General features: G+C 42.6%; 1 protein-coding gene across 1 annotated transcript in view; it reads right to left on the bottom strand.

Annotated features, from left to right (window-relative positions):
* Positions 1 to 3,320: 3,320 nt before the first annotated feature.
* TRIM35 (tripartite motif containing 35) overlaps positions 3,321 to 19,788 on the bottom strand; it is a 20,224-nt gene continuing 3,756 nt past the window's right edge. Inside the window, 5 exon segments of the mRNA XM_006153232.3 lie at positions 3,321 to 5,436; positions 6,748 to 6,866; positions 7,682 to 7,704; positions 11,569 to 11,799; positions 14,508 to 14,603. Of these exon segments, the coding sequence (XP_006153294.1) occupies positions 4,859 to 5,436; positions 6,748 to 6,866; positions 7,682 to 7,704; positions 11,569 to 11,799; positions 14,508 to 14,603 (1,047 nt within the window). The 3' untranslated portion in view covers positions 3,321 to 4,858.

The following is a 19,788-nucleotide window of genomic DNA, read 5'->3' as shown; positions in this document are numbered from 1 at the left end:
CCTCTCTAGAATAACCTTTCCTATGTCTAGGACGTGATGACACTTGAGACTTTTTCTCCTGATTCAAAACATGAGGCAAAGTTTGGGGTACTACACTCCAGTTACTGGTTGGTAGTGACACCCGGAATCCAGCAGTCCCTACTGTGTGTAAGACGTAGGCTTTTGCTAGTGACATATATTGTGAATCTCAGGATGTTAAAACTAGAGATGACCTGGAAAAAAATGCAAATGTCCAGGTTCCCCTGTTTACAGCAGAGAAAGCTAATGGTTGTATCAAAGTCTTGCAGCTATTTAAGAACCAGGTAAAACACCAGCAAACTCTCAACTGGTAGAATATGCCAGGCCCTGTTCTGAGTGTTTTACATATTTAATCTCATAACCACTCTGAATCAAAAACTCTTATTCTCTCCACTTTTCATGTGATGAAACTAAGGCACAGAGAGGTTAAGTCACTCCCCAAGGCCGTACAGTGATTAAGTTAGAGTTTAAAACCAGGTTGTTTAATCTCATCTCTCACTCTCTTATCCACTAGATAGGACTGAGACTTTCTAAAGTACACTTACTACAAACCTCATGTTTAAGGTCCTCATTTCACTTTTTGTTTTACTTAAAAAAATATTTAATTTTACTTATTATTATGAATACTTTTTAGTTTGCTACAGGACACATCATGCATGAGAGAGAGAGAGAGAGAGGAGAGAAAGTGAAAAAGCAAGCCACCAGGTCCAGGACTTGAATCATGGTTGACCGTGGAGGAGTCCAGGGCCCTAGCCACCATGCCACCTGCTGGCCCCACTTTTTCTCTTTTAAAACCTTAGGGTGGGGACCAGCAGATAGCATAATGGTTATGTTGCTGGAGTCCCACATAGTCAACTGTGGTTCAAGTCCCAAGCCCAGTGGCTTAAAACTCACACCAGGCCATATGTATAAGTACCCAAAATCCCAAGAGGGAAATAGAGAAGAAAGGATTGCAGCATGGCCATCCCCTTGGGGCATGATTTCTCCCTTTCTGTCTCTCTGACCCTCTGTCTCTCCAGTGAGCACATGTACCCTATAGCAAAAATCTCTTACCAAGAGAAAAAATCAAAACCTTAGGGTGAAATACTTAAGAAGCAAAATCCACCAGATGAATGAACTCTTGACTGAAAACATCCAAGACAAATCTCCCCTTTGATGAATGAAAATAATTTTAATAACATCCTTTGAGTTTTCTCCTATTGGTTGAGTTACTTAGAGATATGAAGCTAGAATATCTGCTCTTAAATTATAGTGGATAGAGGGGACCAGAATACACCCATAAACTGAGTATATGCTATACACAAAATATCTCTGGAAGGGTTTTTTAAAAAAAAACATAATATGGATTGCCTATAAGTGGAGGAGGGGCTGAATGTTGGGACACAAGAGGAGAGATTATTCTAGTACATTTGTGAACTGTTGGAATTTACAGCCATGTAAACAAGTCAGACACCACACACTAATTAAAGACAAGCTCCTGCTTATCTTTCAGAATGTGGCATATCTGTACACAGAACACTGAATCCTATTTTTCTCAGTGATTACAACCTAACCATTTCTCCATCTTACTGACATTTTTCATAAATATGTTTTATGTACACATCCTTGTTTAAAATCTGAAGAAATATGAATATTCTCTATGCACACAGCTTATATTTCTGGGTTTCTTATTTTTCTTTGGGACCCATCATTACTGTGAATTGCAATCTCAACATTCAGAGTCTCATTTTCTGAAGAATCAGCCAACATGTAAGAATCGAATGAGTATAATAGGATGTAATACTTGGCAGCTTTACCAAAGATTGCCTCACTGAATTCCCACACAGCCTGACGTAGCTATTACAACCCTCATCCTACACACGGGAACAGAGGTTCCAAAGACTAGCAGCTCCTAAATCACAGGGTTGGTTTCTGAATCCAAGCGTGTACTGCTAATGAGAATATAAAATGGTGCAGCTACACTGGAAGACAGCTTGGCTGCTCCTCATAAGCTTAAATGGAGTTACTGTTTGATCCAGCAAATCTGCCCCTAAGTATATGCCCAAAAGAAAGAAAAACAGGTATCTACACAGAAACCTATCCACAAGGGGTCAGCAGGTGCCATGGAGGTTAAGGCACTGAACTCTGGTCGACAACACTTCACACCCGGACCTAGCAGCTTGAAAATCACATCAGGCTTATGTATGCATACCCCAAATCCTGAGAGAATGGAAGGGAAGGGATTGTGGCATGGCCATCCCCCAATGGAGGGTGATTTCTCTTCTCTGTCTCTGTCCAGCGATTTTACGTGACCTATGAAAAAAAAAAAAGTTAAAACGAAACAAAACCCTATACATGAAAATTCACAGCAGCATTGTACATCATGGTCAGAAAACGAAAACTCAAATGTCCATCCACATAATTAATGAATAAATAAGACATCACGCATCATTCCATACAATGGAGTATTATCTGACAATAAAATGAAACGCAGTTGAATGAACACATGTGACAGCACGGGTAAACTTTTGCTCACAAGAATGTAGAAAGAAAGATGCCAAAAGAAAAATATCATTTTTATTTTTTAAAAAAGGCCAGGCTATTCATATTACATTGTAAAATAAACTTTTCCAACATCTAAGGGAATAGTAAAAAACATTTTAAAAAATTTATTTTAACTAACAAAATAATTTCAGGTCAGTTACACGGAAATGCTACTTGATGAGCTAGAGGCTTTGTAGAAGGTACATACTCAGATGCTTCTGCTTCCCAAAACCCCTGGAGCTTTTTGGAGCCTGACACCTTTAGGCCTGACACACATGCACTAGTCTGCCAATGTCCTTACCACTCCCAACTGGCCTGATTCACGTGGTGGCTTTTCCTACCTGGCGCCTCTCTGTGATCCTACGTTTGATGTGTGTAACCAATGTACACAACACATTTATAACTAGTTAATAGGTATGTGTCATTACTCCTGTTTAAAATGTCAGTTTTCGTGAGCTGGGGGGTACAGGCAGCAGACCCGTGTGGTGCTGAGTTCTTAGTCATGAAAGTGCCCCAGTTATAACACTATGAAAAAATATAGTATTTCGTTTTATGATGCTGTTTCCTGGAAACGATGAATTGACAATTAAAAACTATCTCGGGAGGGCCAGCAGATGGCATAGTGGTTAATCACTGGATTCCCATATGGCCAACTGCAGTTTCAGTCCCAGACCCAGTAGATTGAAAATCATGTTGCATGTGTGTGCATGCATGCCCAAAATCCCAGGAGGAGAATGCAAGAGAAGGGACTACAGCATAGTCATTCCCTTGAGGGGTGATGTCTCACTTTCCCTCTCTCTGTCTCTGTCTCTCTCCAGTAAGTGCATGCATTCTATGGCAGAAACCTCTAAAATTAAAAAAATTAAACTATTTGCAGCTGGCTCTATGGTCCAGTGGCATGGGAGCCAGATCCCACCTGGCCAATTGATCAGTTCAAAGACCAGCACTGGCGGCTTAAAAGAAAAATGTGCTCATACGTGTCCCAAATCCAGACAGGATGGAGAAAAGGAGGAGAAGGGGCTGCGGTGTGGCCATTCCCCATGGGGAGTACTTGCTCCCTCTCTGTGTCTCTCTGCTGAGCACATGTGCACTGTGGCAGAAACAGAAACATGAATCTGCAGGTACAGCAGAAGGTGAAACTGGGGATGAACACGTCAGTGGCAGGTGGATAATCAGCAGATCCAGGGCAGCAAGGACAAGAGGGCTGCAAGGGTCTAGGGCCGGCACTTCCCTCTCGGCGCTCTCTCAAAGCACCTGAGGCCACAACCCTGGTGCTGCCCCTAGACTCCATCCCTCTCCCTTCTTCCTAACTGGAAAGCACCCCTTTCCATCCTTTCTCTTTTCTTGATCTGATGGAGGGGGGCAGCCTGGCCACCCACTCCAAGAAACCCCAGGAAGGATCTGTGGAGTATGGTCACGGGTCCTGTCCCAAAGCCGGGGCAGTCGTCCTATGGTAACTATTTTCTTATTTACCATATCTGTGGGTCTGGGACCTCACTGACTTTGCAGCCTGCCTCTCTGAGACCAGCCAATTCCTAGTGATAGAAGTCGGGTACACAAGTCACCCAGAAGTGAGACTTTCCCACAGAAACCAACCCATCCAGGATGTCCCCCTAACTGCCTCCTCTATCAGGCTCCCTCAGGGCCCTCCCTCTCCAGGGCGGTGTGCTCCTGTCCTCACCTCCAGGCCAGGCATCAACAACGAGGGGTGCCCCTACATCTCAGAGCCGCTGTGACTGTTCACACTAGGTAATCCTAAACTGGCTACCGGCTTGCTCTGCCTCGGCCATTCCTTCCTAAGGAAACCACAGTAAAGTCTCAGGCCCACGCTCCCTCCCTTCTGCCACCCCACCATCTGGTGCTTTCCCTGTACCCCCACCCTGGCGTGGCCTGCCCCATCCTCTTGGAAACTCTAAGTAATAAGCCATCTTCCCAATGGCAGTCATCTCCCGCCTGGGTTAGCCTCACCACACCTGGCTGATAATAAAACCTATATTTCAAAACAGGCCCATCCCAAGAAGCAATCATTAATCCCCCGAAATCCTGGAATGAGGATTCGAAAAATTCACATCCTGAAGGTGTGATATTGGGGAGAGCCTGAACCCAGAGAGAGGCCTCCTGGATAGCTTCTAACAGGACAGAAAAGGGACAGAAAATGAAGGAAGAGGATTGAGGTTTGCAGTCAGGGAAAAGGACAAGGGAGAAGCCCTGCCAAGGAGGCAGGGGGAGAGTGCGCCCAGGTGAGTGTGGGCTCTGGAAAGAGGCAGAAAGACTGGCCCATGGTGCACTAGGCTGGCCTGACAGGCATCGGAAGGGCTCAGCTGTCCAGCTCTTCCTTGATGGTGATGCGCAGGGGGCAGATGCACAAAGCCTCGGGAGGCCCATCACCCCGTGCACCCCCTAGATAGAAGTAGGGCCGCACCTCCCCGAAGCGAGCGTGGAAGGTGTACAGGTGGCAGTGGCGCTCGGCATCGTAGAAAGAGAGCTCACCCTCCTCACACTCCAGCTCCACACGCAGGCGGCGTGGCACAGGCAACACCAGAGGTGCCGTGGCTGGGTCGGAGGTCATGCACTGATCCCCATCTACCCCCTGTGTGCGGCACAAGTACCAGAAGCCCGAGCGCGTGTCGTGGTAGCAGCTGTGTGAGTGGCCCTCGGCGCCTGCATCCTGTCGCACCCTCACCACACCCACCCGCCAGCTCTGCAGTCCCCCCAGGACCACCTCCCAGACATGGGAGCCTTGCGAGAAGACGCATGAGCCCAGCAGACAAGGTGCCGAAGAGAAGCGTTCCGGGTTCTCCACCTGCATGCGGTAACCGTGGTTGGTGACACTGGTGAGGTCATCAGAAACAGACAGCCAGCCTGCTGCAGAGTTGGGATCGAAGCTGAAGGGCACTGGGGGCAGAAGGGAGAAGGGGAAAATCAGCAAACCTGACCCCCCCCAACACCTGCTTCATCTCCAGGGCCCCCACACTGACCACCCACCATGCGGGGAACCCCCAGGGCTGAGGGAGGAGCCTACGGAGTGAACTGTGTCCTCTCTGAAGATAAAGTCTCAACTCTCAGTGCCTTGGGATATGCCCTTATTTGGGAATGGGGTTATTGTCGATGTTATTAAGATGGAGTCAGACTAGAAAAGGGTGGCCTTTAATAAGATTTAACTGGTGACTTATAAAAAGAAAAGAGGGCCACTTTCATGGCCTGGTGGTTAAAACGACCAGGTCCCACATGGCTGACTGCACAGTTTGCATCTCAGACCTGGCAGTTTGAGAAATATGCCCAGCAAGTGTGTGTGCATGCCCAAAATCGGGAAAGGAAGGAAAGACGGGAAAGGGACTGCAGTGTGACCGTGCCCCATGGAAGAGCGATTTCTTCTTTTCCTCTCTGTTTCTCTCTGGCCAGCACATGTACCATCTAGCCAAAGAAAAAGGAAAAAAAAAAAAAAAGAGAGAGACAGATACATGAGAAAAAAAAAAAGAGAGAGAGAGAGAGACAGATAGATACATGAGGGAAGAAAGCCTTGTGATCACAGAAGCAGAGATTAAAATGCTAAGATCAAAAGCCACAAACCCAGGAAGGCCAAGCACCACCAGCAAACACCAAAAATTAGGAAGAGGAAAAGAAGGGTCCTTCCCTATAGTTTTTGGAGGGAGTAAGAAAGACCCTGCCAGCCTTTTAAATTTGGACTTACAGGCCCGCGAGACAATAACTTTCTGTCATCTTCAGTCACCCAGTCTGTGATCCTTCATATAGCAACTGCAGGAAACTAATACAGGTAGGGTCTCCTAATGTTCATGTGACCCAGGAAGCCTCAGGAAAATATCGCATCCCCTGGGGCATTGACATTTCTCCCTACAAACTAGGGTATGGTGGCTTGCATGGGCAGGAGTCACCTTGGTAGAGCCAGTCCTAGGTTGAGGTCTTCCATTCCATATACAATATGGATCTGAATGAGAGAACTCAGTTTCTCTGAAGAGGTGGCAGAGTGTCAGGACCTCAAGAGGAAGATTTTCCACCATGAGGCATCAGGGGTTTCAGGAAGGAGGGGAGAGTGGGACCCAGGCACTTATTGGAAGAGGCTAGAGTGTGTCAGAGAAAAGATGAGGGAAGCTCAAAGGAGCAGGAAAGCTGGTGGGGATGGGATCCACTGTTTTACTGCTAGCATGAAGTACATCCCCACTAATACCCATTCATGCTCCCACTTACCAGATTCAACACACATGACCATCTTCTTCCAGACACGGAACTGCAGGGAGTCCAGGTATTTGCAGACCTCAATGAGCATGCCAGGTTGGACGGGCTCTGGCTCCATGGTGCAGAAAAGTCTGGGAAAGAAGGACTGGGTTTGGGTGCAGGCTGAGGCCAGTCATCCTGGGTCCAACTGGGTTAACTGGAAGCAGGCAATAGGATTTACTCCCTTGCCTCAGAACTAAGTTTCCTGCCACCTTCCCCAAGGTAAACCTGGACTAGGCACTGATGGGAGATGGGCCAGGGGTCAGGGGCCAACTGAACCACTACACCCCTTAAGGGCTCAACCTGCCCCAACTGGGAGAAGTACAAAGAGAGGAGGTTCTCTGGCATGGCTGCCATCCTTGTGGCACTTACACATCCATTCATGGGCTGTCTGAGTTGGAAGGGACCTTAAGGGTGCTCTAGTCCAACAGTCCCAAGATGTTGTTTAGCCTTTGCTTGAACACCTCCGGTGACAGGGAACTCACTATTGCCCAAAGCACTCTCTTCCATCTTGGGGTAGCTCTGACTGGGACCCAGTTCTTCATTATTCATCCCTGTGAACCCAACAACTATCAACACAAAACAGGGTATCCTGATGCTCTTAGAGGGAGGGGGCTTACCAAGATACAAGCCTAAATGTTGGGTGACCACTTAGAAATACAGGCCATATGCAGGATGGTATTCTCCCTCCCCTCACGGCAGATGGTGACTCTCCATATTCAGGAGGATGAGTATGCCCCAGTGTCAACTGAAATTGGGATGTCTTGGAAGAGGGCTCTTTTCACTTTCCAGTCCCCACCAGTCCCTATGAATTACAACCTGCTGATGGTGTTACCTGCCTGGCCCCGGAGTCACTGGACGTTGCACCCAGCTCTTCCCCTCCCCTCTACCAGCCTCGGCAACTTACCGGCGTTTTCGGCTCTTATGTTTCTGAAAGAAAGAAACAGACACAGGGAAAATTTGTAAGTTTCTTATCTCAGAAGTCATATATCCCATGGTCATGGATGAGTAAACTTAATATTGTTAAGATGTCAATATTCCCGGGGTCAGCAAGTGGCACATTAGATAAGGTGCTGGATTCCCACATGGTCAACCGTGGTTCGAGTCCCAGGCCTGGCAGCTTGAAAATCATGCCTGGCCCATGTGCATTCATGCCATTCTCCCAGGAGGAGAATGGAGAAGGGACTGCAGTATGACCATACAGGGGATGATTTATCACTTTCTCTCTTGCTGTCTCTCCCTCTCTCTGTCTCTCTCAGGCAAGCACACAAAATCTTATGACAAAAACCTAAAACAAGCAAACAGAAACACCAAAAACTAATTCAAAATGGATCAAAGACCTAAAAGTAGGACAAAAACTGATAAAGTGCCTGTATCAAGAATTCTTACTGCTCAACAATAAAAAGATAACTGAATTTAAAAAAATGAAAATTGTGTTAAGGATCTGAACAGATATTCCTCTAAGCAAGAGCTATCAATGGCCAATAAGCACATGAAAAGATGCTCAACATCATTAGCCATCAGGGAAATGCAAATCAAAACTACAATGATATAGCACTTCACATTCACTAGATGGCTATAAAAATAATTATTAGGCTGCTGAGAAAGTCATGGCATATTTTTCTGTTTTTCTATGCAAAAACTTTGTCATGACTTTCCTGACAACCCACAGTAATAAAAGATAAAGGTTGGTAAGGATGTGAAGAAATTAGAATCCTCATAACACTGCTGAAGGAAATAGAAAATGATAGAGTTGCTTTGGAAAACAGTTTGAGAGTTCTTCAGTTAAACTGTGAGATACCGTATGATCCAGAAAATCTACTCCTTGGTATATATCCAAGAAAAATGAAAACATGTTCACATAAAAACCAGTAAGTGAATGTTTACAGTCATATTATTCATAATAGCCAAACTATAAAAGCAACTCGGAGGACCCTCTTTTATTTTTTTTATTAAAAAATATTTTTTAAGAGAAATTTTTGCTATAGAGCATATGCACTTATCAGAAAGAGAGACAAAAAGTGAGAAATCACCCCCTGGACGGGTGGCCACACCACAATCTTCTCCACCCTCCTCCTGGAATTTTGGGCATGCACGTACACATGCCTGGCATGAGTTTTAGGCCGCCAGGTCCAGGGCTTGAACCACAGTCAACTACTTGGGAATCCAATGATGTAACCTTTATGCCATCTGCTGGTCTAGAGAACTAACTTTTAAGAGTGAATAAATAAAATGTAGTATATCCATATAACGGACTTTTATTAAGTCATATAAAGAAACAAAGTACTGATAGCTACCACATGGATGACATTTCAAAACATTATGCTGAGTAAGAGAAGTCAGTCACTATAGGCTATGTATTATTATATGATTTCATTATATATGATGGCTAGATTGGTAAATCTGTAAGGACAGAGATTAGACTAATGGCCAGAGACTAGAGGGAAAAGGAATTGGGGGGGATAACATATTTTTGAGGTGATGACATGTTGCACAATTCAATTGATTGTTGTGAAGTTTGCACAACTCTACCTGTACTAAAAATTCTAGATCTGTACAATTGATTGTTGTGAAGTTTGCACAACTCTACATGTACTAAAAATTCTAGATCTATACTTTTTGTTTTTGTTTTTGCTAAAAGGCACGTGTGCTCACCAGAGACTGAGAAAGAGAAAAAGTAAGAAATTACCCCCCGGGAAGATGACCACACCATAATCCTTTCTCCTCCAGTCTCCTCTTGGGATTTGGGGCACACACACACACACGTGTCAGGTATGATTTTCATGGGACTTTAATAGCGCAGTCAACCACATGGGACACAGCACATTAACCTCTATGCCACTTGTTTACCTGATTTATACCTTTTTAAGAGATTTTTGCCTTAGGGTGTTTGCACTCACCAGAGAGAAAGAGATAAGAGACACACAGACTGTGAGAGGGAAAATGAGAAATCACCCCCTGGGGGGGTATAGCCATACTGCAATCCCTTCTCCTTCATTCTCCACCTAGGCTTGTGAGAATGCACACACATGTACCCAGCATGATTTTCAAGCCACTGGGTCAGGGACTCAAATTGTAGTCAGCCATGTGGCCTGGGACTCAAACTGCGGTCAGCCATGCAGCAACATAACCACTACATCATCTGCTAGTCCCTGTTCTGTACATTTTTAATTGGTAACTTGCACAGCATATGATTATATCTCAAAAGTTGTTATTAAATGAAAAATAAAAAGAAATCACAAACCCAAACCATTCCTGAAAGCATACTCGATACTGGATGAAATAATATTTGCAATTTCCTAAACTGAACTGGCCAGGAATCCAGCTTTAGAACCCACCACATTATTTTATAATAAGGGATATTTTAGAGTTCGAAGATATCACAGTTCAAGGTTTTGGATGAGCTGGAGAACCCATAGGTTCCAGTCACAATGTGATACACTGAACGGAGAAATGGTTTCTATCCCTTCCCGTTCCACTCTACAAAGACTCCTCTTTCCAGAGAGCTCAGCTATTCTCCACAGTAGATATCTCACTACCCTGACCAATTAACGAACCAGCTTTCAAGCTGTGGGAACTTCTTCATAAGAACCAGTTAATTGTTGGAAAGACTAAAATCAATAAAAGGAAGAACTAAATGAATTGCATATTAAAAAAAAAAAGAGTAGAATTTTTCTCTTAAGAAAATAGCAAGACATCATTAAAATTTTCAATAAACTGAATAATTTTAAAAGACTATTTATTTAGATTTTTCTCTATAAGCCAGTGGTAAGGATCTCAAAGATCCTTTTTGCCAAGATGGCATCAAAAGTGAAGAAGGAAGCCCCTGGCCTTCCCAAAGTTGAAACCAAAGCAAAGGCTTTGAAGACAGTGCTGAAAAGCATCCATAGCCACAAAAAATAAAGATCGGCAAGTCACCTGCCTTCCAGAGGCCCAACACTCTACAGCTACAGAGGCAATCCAATCATCCTTGGAAGAGTGCCTCCAAGAGAAAGAAGCTTGACCTCTATGCCATCATCCAGTTTCCCCTGACCACTGAGTCTGCCGTGAAAAAGACAGAAGACAACCACACACTTGTGTTCATTGTGGATGTCAAGGCCAACAAGCACCAGATCAAACAGGCTGTGAAAAAGCTCTATGATATTGATGTGGCCAAGGTCAACACCCTAATCAGGCCTGATGGAGAGAAGGCATATGTGGAACTGGCTCCTGATTATGAGGCTTTGGATGTGGCCAACAAAATTGGGATCACCTAAACTGAATCAAGCTGGCTATTCTAAATACACACTTTTTCACCATAAAAAATTTTTAAAAAAATTGTTTTTAAAGATTATTTATGGGGGTCAAGGTTGGCATGGTAGTTTAGGCATTGTACTTCCCACATGGCCAACCACAGTTCGGGTCTCAGACCTGGCAGCTTGCTTTCTCATTCTCCCTCTCCATCTTTCTCTGGCAAAATCAGGTGAAATAGTAATAATAATAAATACATAAAATAAATAATTCTTTTTTAAAAAAGACTGTTTATTAAAGGGGTAGAGAAGAAAGAAACAAACAAAAAAAAATGAGTGCAAGAAAGAGAAACAGAGAATAGAAGAAGAGTGAAATAGGAGATTACTGAATCACAACCTTTTTAGCCTCTTCACACAAACAAAACACCTCATCTGTAAGGCTCCTCCAAGCCAGAATCCAGGAAGCTATGAAAGATTAGGCTGGCTAAGATGAGTGATCTATGGCTCTCAGCTTGTCCCTGAACAGCTGGCCCCTGGCACTGAATCCAGAAGCTGAGTTCCTTACCATGAGAAAAGAAACATCATCTTCCTTCATCTCCATCTGTAGCCGCTCAATCTCATGGGCAAGAGCCTCTGTCTCTTCTGTGAGTTGCTTCATCTTTTCCTCAGCCAGAAGCTGCTTCTGCCTCACCTCCTCAGCCATGGCATCGAGAATAGCTTGCTCTTCCACTCTCAAGAACTCACGAAGCTTATCAAACTCTTGCCTGATGCGACCTTCCAGCCAGGTGGCCTCCACCTAGAGCGGACCAGAGAATGGAGTCAAAGAAGGTCTGATATGAAAGAAACCTTGGCCATCACCCAGCCCAGAAAACTTCAGACTTTTAGCAAAATAACTTTTTTTTTTTTTGAGAGGTTTTTGCTATAGGGTACATGCACTCACCAGAAAGTCAGAAAAAGACAGAGAGACAGAAAGTGAGAAATCACCCCCCTGGGGGGATGGCCACGCTGCAATCCCTCCTCTTCCATTCCTCGAGATCTTGGGCACACACGCACACTCACACGCACGATGTGAGTTTAAGCTACCAGGTCCAGGACGTGAACCACAGTTGACTACGTGGGAGTCCAGCGACATAGCCATTACGCCAACTGCTGGTCCCAAAATAACTCTATTTTAAAAAGACTTCATATATGGGACCAGCAGTTAACGTAATGGCTATGTCGCTGGACTCCCACGTAGTCGACCACAGTTCGCATCCCGGACCCAGTGGCTTAAACTCACGCTGGGCACATGTGCGTGCGTGCCCAAGATCCCGAGAGGAGAATGGAGGAGAAGGGATTGTAGCGTGGCCATCTCCCCTGGGGGGGTGATTTCTCGCTTTCTATCTCTCTGTCTCTCTCTGTCTGGCGAGCACACACGCCCTATAGCAAAAACCTCTAAAAAAAATAATAATACTTCATATGTAGAACTCCTATAGCTTATCAGCACAACTTGTAAGTTCAAATTTCAAATGGGGAAGTCAGACGACATAATGAGGTTGCTTTGATTCTTCTTTTCTTTTTTTAAGAAAGATTTTGCAATAGGGTGTATATGCTCACTAGAAAGACAGAAAGCTAGAAATCACCCTCCAGGGGCCATGGCCCTGCCACAATCCCTGATTTGCTATAATATGAAACTAAGAAGTCTCAATGAAAGAATGAGATCATTGATACATATAAAAATAAGTTCTGTATTGCAAAATATTTTTAATAGCACTGAATACAAAAAGATAACGACAACTATTGGAAAAACAACTTACAATGTGTGCTCTAGCAATGACAGGTTAGCAATCTTATGTTTGGATTTAAAGTTCAATATAGTTGTGTATCACTAAACATGGGTACAGTCTGACAAATGTACCTTGGGCAACTTATTTACTGTGTGAACATCATGGAATGTAATTACACAACCCTAAATGGTATAGCCTACTGTACACATAGGCTATACAGTACGACCTATAAAAATCATGAACTGAAATGCAGCATATGGCTATATATGTTATGATACAATATAATTCAGTGAAAATGGCTGAAACGAGTAAAAAAAAAATCACTGAAAAAGAAAATACAAGATTAGCCTATAACCTGGAAGTCAGGCGGCTGGATCCTGTACAGAGCAGCCTTATCTGAGCAAACATGGTGACCTTTAGATACATGCAGAAACGTGGTTCCATGAGCTTCACTTGCATAGCATAAAAGCAATTTGCATGCAAATATGCTAGCTGCCTGTTGTTATTGAAACTGTAGAGCAGTATAAGGCTAACGGAAGTCACATGTGTTTATCAGAATCAGCCCCCCCAAAATTAGAGAAACTTCATGGTGCCAGTCGCTTTTGCATCTTCAGATGATTAACATGCAAAAACAACTGGCTTTGTATTCCATTTCCTCTTCCCCTATTTTCTGCCCTTTAATGAATAAAACTGAGGCTGGTTTAGGGTCATGGTTTTCTCCACCAGAGAAGTTGGGCCCACTCAATCCTCACTTTTCTAACCTGTATGTCTTTGTGTTTATTTCTAATCCTCAGCCCCCTATTCAAAAAAATGCACTCTGCCAAGCGGGTCCTGGCAGGATCCCACATGGCTGACAGTACAGTTCAAGTCTCTGACCCAGTGGCTTGAGAATCACACATGCTCAAAAATCCCAAAAGGAAGGAGAAGTAGAGGAGAAGGGATTGAGATGTGACCAGGCACCACAATGGGTGGTTTCTTGCTTTCCACCTCTCTCATTCTTTTTATCTCTCTCTCTCTGGCGAGAGCATGCACACTATGGCAAATTAAAAAAAAAAAAAAAAAAAAGAAATTACAAAGGAGAAAAGTATTTCCAACACATACAACAAACTATAATTATTATTATTATTATTTAGAGAGGTTTTTGCTATAGGGCATGTGCGCTCGCCAGAGAGACAGAGAGACAGAACACAAGAAATCACCCCCCCAGGGGAGATGGACATGCTGCAATCCCTTTTCCTCCATTCTCCTCTCGGGATCTTGGGCATGCACGCACATGTGCCTGACATGAGTTTAAGCCACCAGGTCCAGGACTTGAACTGTGGTCAACTACATGGGAGTTCAGTGACATAGCCATTATGCTAACTGCTAGTCCCCAAACTATTATTTTTAATGTACAATATACTCTTACAAATCCACTTGGAGAAAAGACAAATATTCCAACAAAACAATATAAAGTGGTATTCACAGAAGAAATGCAAATAGTTATTGTGAAAAAATGCACATATTTACCAATAATCAAAAATGCAAATATGAACAGGTAGCATTGCTGACATTTCTGTCTAAAAAACTTACATGAGAGACAGTGGAATCTGAGGTGATTCTTATCACACAAAAAGATAAAAAAGAAAAATGGAAAAATATCAGCAAGTGCAAAGCCAATCCCAAGGCAGACCCACCTTTGCTTCTCCTTGCAACTCCCCTAGTGTTCCCAATCTCCTGACTCAGACCAGAAGCTCACCTGATTGTGCTTGGCAATGGCCTCATAGGAGCGTCGCATGGCCCAGAAGGCCTTGGCTTTCTCCCGCAGCGAGTGCTCCATGTTCCTGCACTTGGCCTGATGTGGGAAATGAGAAGGAAGAAAGGAAGCAAATTAGGGGTGGTAGTCAGGCAGGGAGGACAAACACACACTTACAACTGGAATTCCACTTCAACCTAACTGTAACCCAACTACACTGACTGAACCAGGTCTCTGCACAGCTGAATGTACATATGGTTCTGACCTTGAATTGGATGCTTACAGGATAAAAGAGACTCAGATATTCAAGATTACTGAGCTATCATCCCAATGTTTTATTTCGTAGAAGTTTTTGATACAAAGCTATTTAATAGAGTCCAAAACAATTCCACAATTTGCCAAGTAAGTGTGAACGGCAGGAGTGAGGCAGCTACTCATGCACGTTACAGAAAGGTGTGCTGGCCCCTACACATAGCCTAGTTCAACGCTTTGCTCTTCAACCTTGGCCATTAAGGAGCTATGGGACAATCAGGATGGGAGGAGGAGGGACAGGTGCAGGATCTTCTCAAACTTTCCAATCATTTGGGGATTTCTGGTCTCTTCAAAAAAGACCAGTGCTAAAATGGCCCTTAATTTTATGAGATGTCAGCTGTTGAGACCAACCAACGATTACACTATTATCTGCAAGCAGTTATTATTGAGCATGCATTATGCACAAGGCACTAAATTATGTACTTTACACTCATTTCATTTAATTCTAAAAAATAGACAAATAAATTGTGGTATATTAACATAATGGAAAGCTACTTATCAACTAAAAAGAAACAAAGTACTGGGATCAGCAGATGGCATAATAGTTATGTTGCTGGACTCCCATGTAGTTAACCACAGTTCAAGTCCTGGACCCGGCAGCTTAAACTCATGCTAGGTGCATGTGCATACATGACCAAACTCCTGAGAGGAGACCGAAGGAGAAGGGATTGCAGCATGGCCATTTCCCCAGGAGGTGATTTCTTGCTTTCTGTCTGCCTCTCTGGCGAGTGCACACACTCTATAGGAAAAAATCTCTCTGAAAAAAAATAATAAAATTTAAAAATAAATAACTTTAAAAAGGAACCAGGTATTGATACACACAACAACATAAATGAAATAGATATATTAGAGAAGTCAGACAGAAAAGAGTACATATAACATCATTCCACTTATATGAGGTTCAAGAACAGGTAACACTAATGTGACAGAAATCAGAAAGTGGCTGCCTCTTGGTGGGGAACTGATTAGAAAAGGGAAGAAGGCAACTTTTCAGGGTGGTAAAATTGTTCCATTTTCTGTTCTGGAAGATAGGGAAAAACTGTAAATAATAGACCTCACCCAACTGAATAGTTAATATCTACACATATTATTGTACATAATTGATATTGCAAACTTTAAAAAATCCTGTATCATAAAAATTTCAGAAGTGCCAGCTTTTCTAATTACTGTTGTATTTGTCAGAGGGCACGTTTGCTGAAGGTAGGGGCTGAGGGGGGTGAGAAATCATCCTTCATGGAGCATGGTCACGGAAGAATTCCTGCTCTCTCTCTCCTCCCTTTCCAGATCCTTGGCACATATGTGCCAGGCATGTTTCTCAAGCCATCAGGTCTGGAACCTGAACTGCACATTTGGCCATGTGGGATCTCGCCGTCTTAACCACCGTGAAACAGACTGGCCCTCCTATCACTTTCTAAGAGCTCTGCTTCTTCATTGAAAGGAAATTCCTTCACTTTCTCTCTGCTTTAATTATTTTCTTTACCTTTCAATCTGTTATTATTGTCAGTAATTTGTTTTCTTTAGTATAAAACATAAATATGTAATTTCAATGACAAAAGTTGAAAACCACTATAATCACCACTCAGGATGTATCCCTTCACAGGGAATGACTATCCTAATTTTTATAGTATTTCCTTGCTCTTCTTTATAGTTATATCCTCTATGTACAGATCCCTAACCTAAATAATCTGTATTTTAGTTTGCCTATTTTTGAACTTCATAATGAAAGAATCATATTACATGTATTCTCTTGTGTTGTTTCCTGTACTGAACATAAGGTTTATAGGATTCAACGATATAGTTGTGTGTAAATAAGTTAACTCCTGTTCATTGTTGTGTGATATTCAATTGTATAAATATACCACAATTATTTATCCATTATTAATGGACAGTCTTGGAGTGATACAAACAGTATGAACATTTTTTTGTTTTGTTTTATATTTGCTATAGTGTGCATGCACTTGCCAGAGAGAGTTGGGGACAGCAGGTATGGTAAGAAAGCACTCCCCAGGAAGGATGACCACACGGCAATTTTTCCCCTCCATTCTCCTCTTGGGATTTTGAGCCTGCGCACACATGTACCCTGTGTGTATTTCAAGCCACCGGGTCTGGGACTCAGACCACATAGTCAATCTTCCATGTGGGATCCAGCTGCCCTAGTCACCATACCTCTGGCTAGCTGTGAACCTTCTTGAATACGTCTCCCAGGGCCCACGTGCACTCATTTCTAATCAGTATATTCCTGGGTACAGAACTGCTTGGGCCACAGGATGTGTGATCTCAACTTGTAGATGATGTCGAATTACTTTCCAAAGCAATTGTGCCAATTTATACAACATGAGCATGTTAATGGAAATGTTTATCGATTACTTAGATCTTTATTTTCAAGTACTTGTTGAAGTCCTTTGCCCATTTTTCTACTGGGTTGCTTGCCATATTCTTTTTGGTCTATACAAATGTATTATATATGCATAATGTATGTCCATTATTGGTTAGATATGTAATGGTACCTATTATATAGTCTATCTTTCTTAATTTCAGCATGGTCAAACTTATCAGTTGTTTTCTATAAAACTTTCGCACTTTGGTTTTAAGAAACATCAACCAGGGCCAGCAAGTAGTGTGGTGGTTAAGGAACTGGATTCCCACATGGCCATTTGCAGTTCAAATTCCAGACCTGCAGCTTGCTTTCTCACTTTCTCTCTCTATCTCTCTCTGGTGAGTGCACATGCCCTAGCGCAAATTAAAAACTAATAATAAACAAAATTATATAAATAATTATTAAAGGGAACAAAAACGTCTCCTACATGTTCTTATGAGGTCATTAAAAACAATCTCCTACATTACTTTCTCAAGGCTTTAGGATTGACCTTTTACACCTATGTCTAATGTGGATACCTGTAGTTCATTTTTGTGAATGCTGTGACTAAGAAGCTCATTTCAAAGCTTATTTACAAAGACTATAGGAGCCAGCAGGTGACATAGTGGTTAAAGCCCTGGAATCCCTCATGATGGACAGCAGTTAAAGTCCCAGACCTGGCTACTTGAAACACACCAGGTGTGTGTGCATACGTGCCTAAAATCCTAAGAGGAGAAGGGACTGTAGTGTGGCTATCCCCCTTAGGGGGTGATTTCTTATTTTCTCTCTGTGTGTCCCTCGTGAGCGCACATATCCTACAGCAAAAATCTCTCTTATATATATATACATAAAAAACTATCATTCTCCACTGATCTGTGGGGTCATCTTGGTCCTAAAGCAAACACAGATGTGGGCCCAGCTCCTGGACTCAGGAGACCTGATTTGCAATCTTGTCTTTGTCACAAGTAAACTGGTAAACTGGTAAAAAGTTCTTTATCTTTTTGGTTATCAAGTTCCTCAGTTTAGAAATGAAGGCATAAGGGGTTGGTAGGTGGCACAGTGGTTGAGGCACTGAACTCCCGCATGGCCAACTGCAGTTCCAGTTCTGGACCTGGCGGTTTGCTTTCTCACTTTCCCTCTCTTGGCATCTCTCTTTGGCCAAATTAAAAGAATGATAATAATAATAAATAAAATAAATAATTCTAAGAAAAATGAAGACATAAAAGTCCCTTTGATCTCTCAAATTTCAGTATGAAAATAAATAATGTTTTTTTTTTTTTTCCTGTTTATCCCAAGCTGACCCGTCACCAGGACTTTCTTTTTTCCTTGTGTATTTCAAATGTATGTGTTCAGGCAAATCAATGTAGCAGCTAAGAGCTCTGGCATATGGCCACCCAGGACCAAATCCCAGCTCCTCCAGCTAGTAGCAGGTGATTTGGGGCAAGTTTCTTAACTTTTCCATACATGTGTCCTCATCTGGGTAAGAGAGATAATAATAATACTGAGCTCAAAGGGCTGCTGTGAAGACTCAATACATTAATCTACGAAGCTGGATCGTGGCACAGCAGTTAAAAAAATAGATGCTCTGTGAGGCAATCCCATATAGAAGGTTATCAGTTTAAATCCAGAGGCCTCTCTCTCTCTCTCTCTCTCAGTTTCTCTCCAGGAAATGCACATGCCCCATAGCAAATTAAAAAATAAAACCTAGTGTAGTCCACAAAGGTGTATATTGGTTATACGTAAACCAGAAATCATAAAAAAAATTAAAACATCAGTCCATGGGAAATGCTTCAAAGTGTGCCAAGCATATACTATATATTCCGTTAGGTTAGCTCTTATTCTGTTAAGAGTTACTTATGGGCTGGATAATCTAACTCTCTCACTGGCCATGTTCCAGGTTTCTTAAATGTATAGCATGACTGCATGACCACATCCAAGATAACTTGATCTCATCCAGATTTCTTTCTTATTCCACTCCAGTTCAGCCTCCCAGATTTCTCTCTTTTCTGTTCAGACCTCATCACAGGTGTCTACCACAGCACCTGTCGCTCAGGAACCTCAGTGAGCAGATTCCCTCCCTGCCCCTGCCACATGCCTTGACAAATCAGCAGTAAACATCATCTGGTCCAAGTAGGGATCTGGTCAGGCCTGGCCTAAAAGCTGTGGCTTCAGCATGGAGGTGAGTAGTTAGTAAAAGGGGGAAAGGATTAGAAGAAATCATTTTTTTGTTTTGTTTTTAATTTTTAAAATTCTCTATTTTTGTTCCTCTCATAGATCTTCTTGTTCAGACAACAGTCTTATATACATATCTCAAATAATGTATGATCATGCTCTACTTAGAGACAAACCACAGGTAAACTGATCAGTTGTCTAGAGTTCTCAGCTTATGGGATCAAACTTCCTGACTTTAAATTAATTTCTGAAAATCAGAACTGCTACTTCCAAAAATGTTAAGTGGGTTGTAAAATCAACATTGTAGTTGTACTAAAGGAATGTATTTTCTTTTTTTGAGTTATTTTTAATCATCATTCTGCACTGTTCTTACCATCGAAATATATTTTCTTAAAGAAATAAAAACTAAGAAGAAAATGTCATTTAACATCATTGTTCTATCAC

This window comes from Tupaia chinensis, unplaced genomic scaffold (assembly GCF_000334495.1).
Source record: "Tupaia chinensis unplaced genomic scaffold, TupChi_1.0 Scaffold000366_1, whole genome shotgun sequence".
NCBI lineage: Eukaryota > Metazoa > Chordata > Mammalia > Scandentia > Tupaiidae > Tupaia > Tupaia belangeri.
This window is presented reverse-complemented; position numbering and strand designations above follow the sequence as displayed.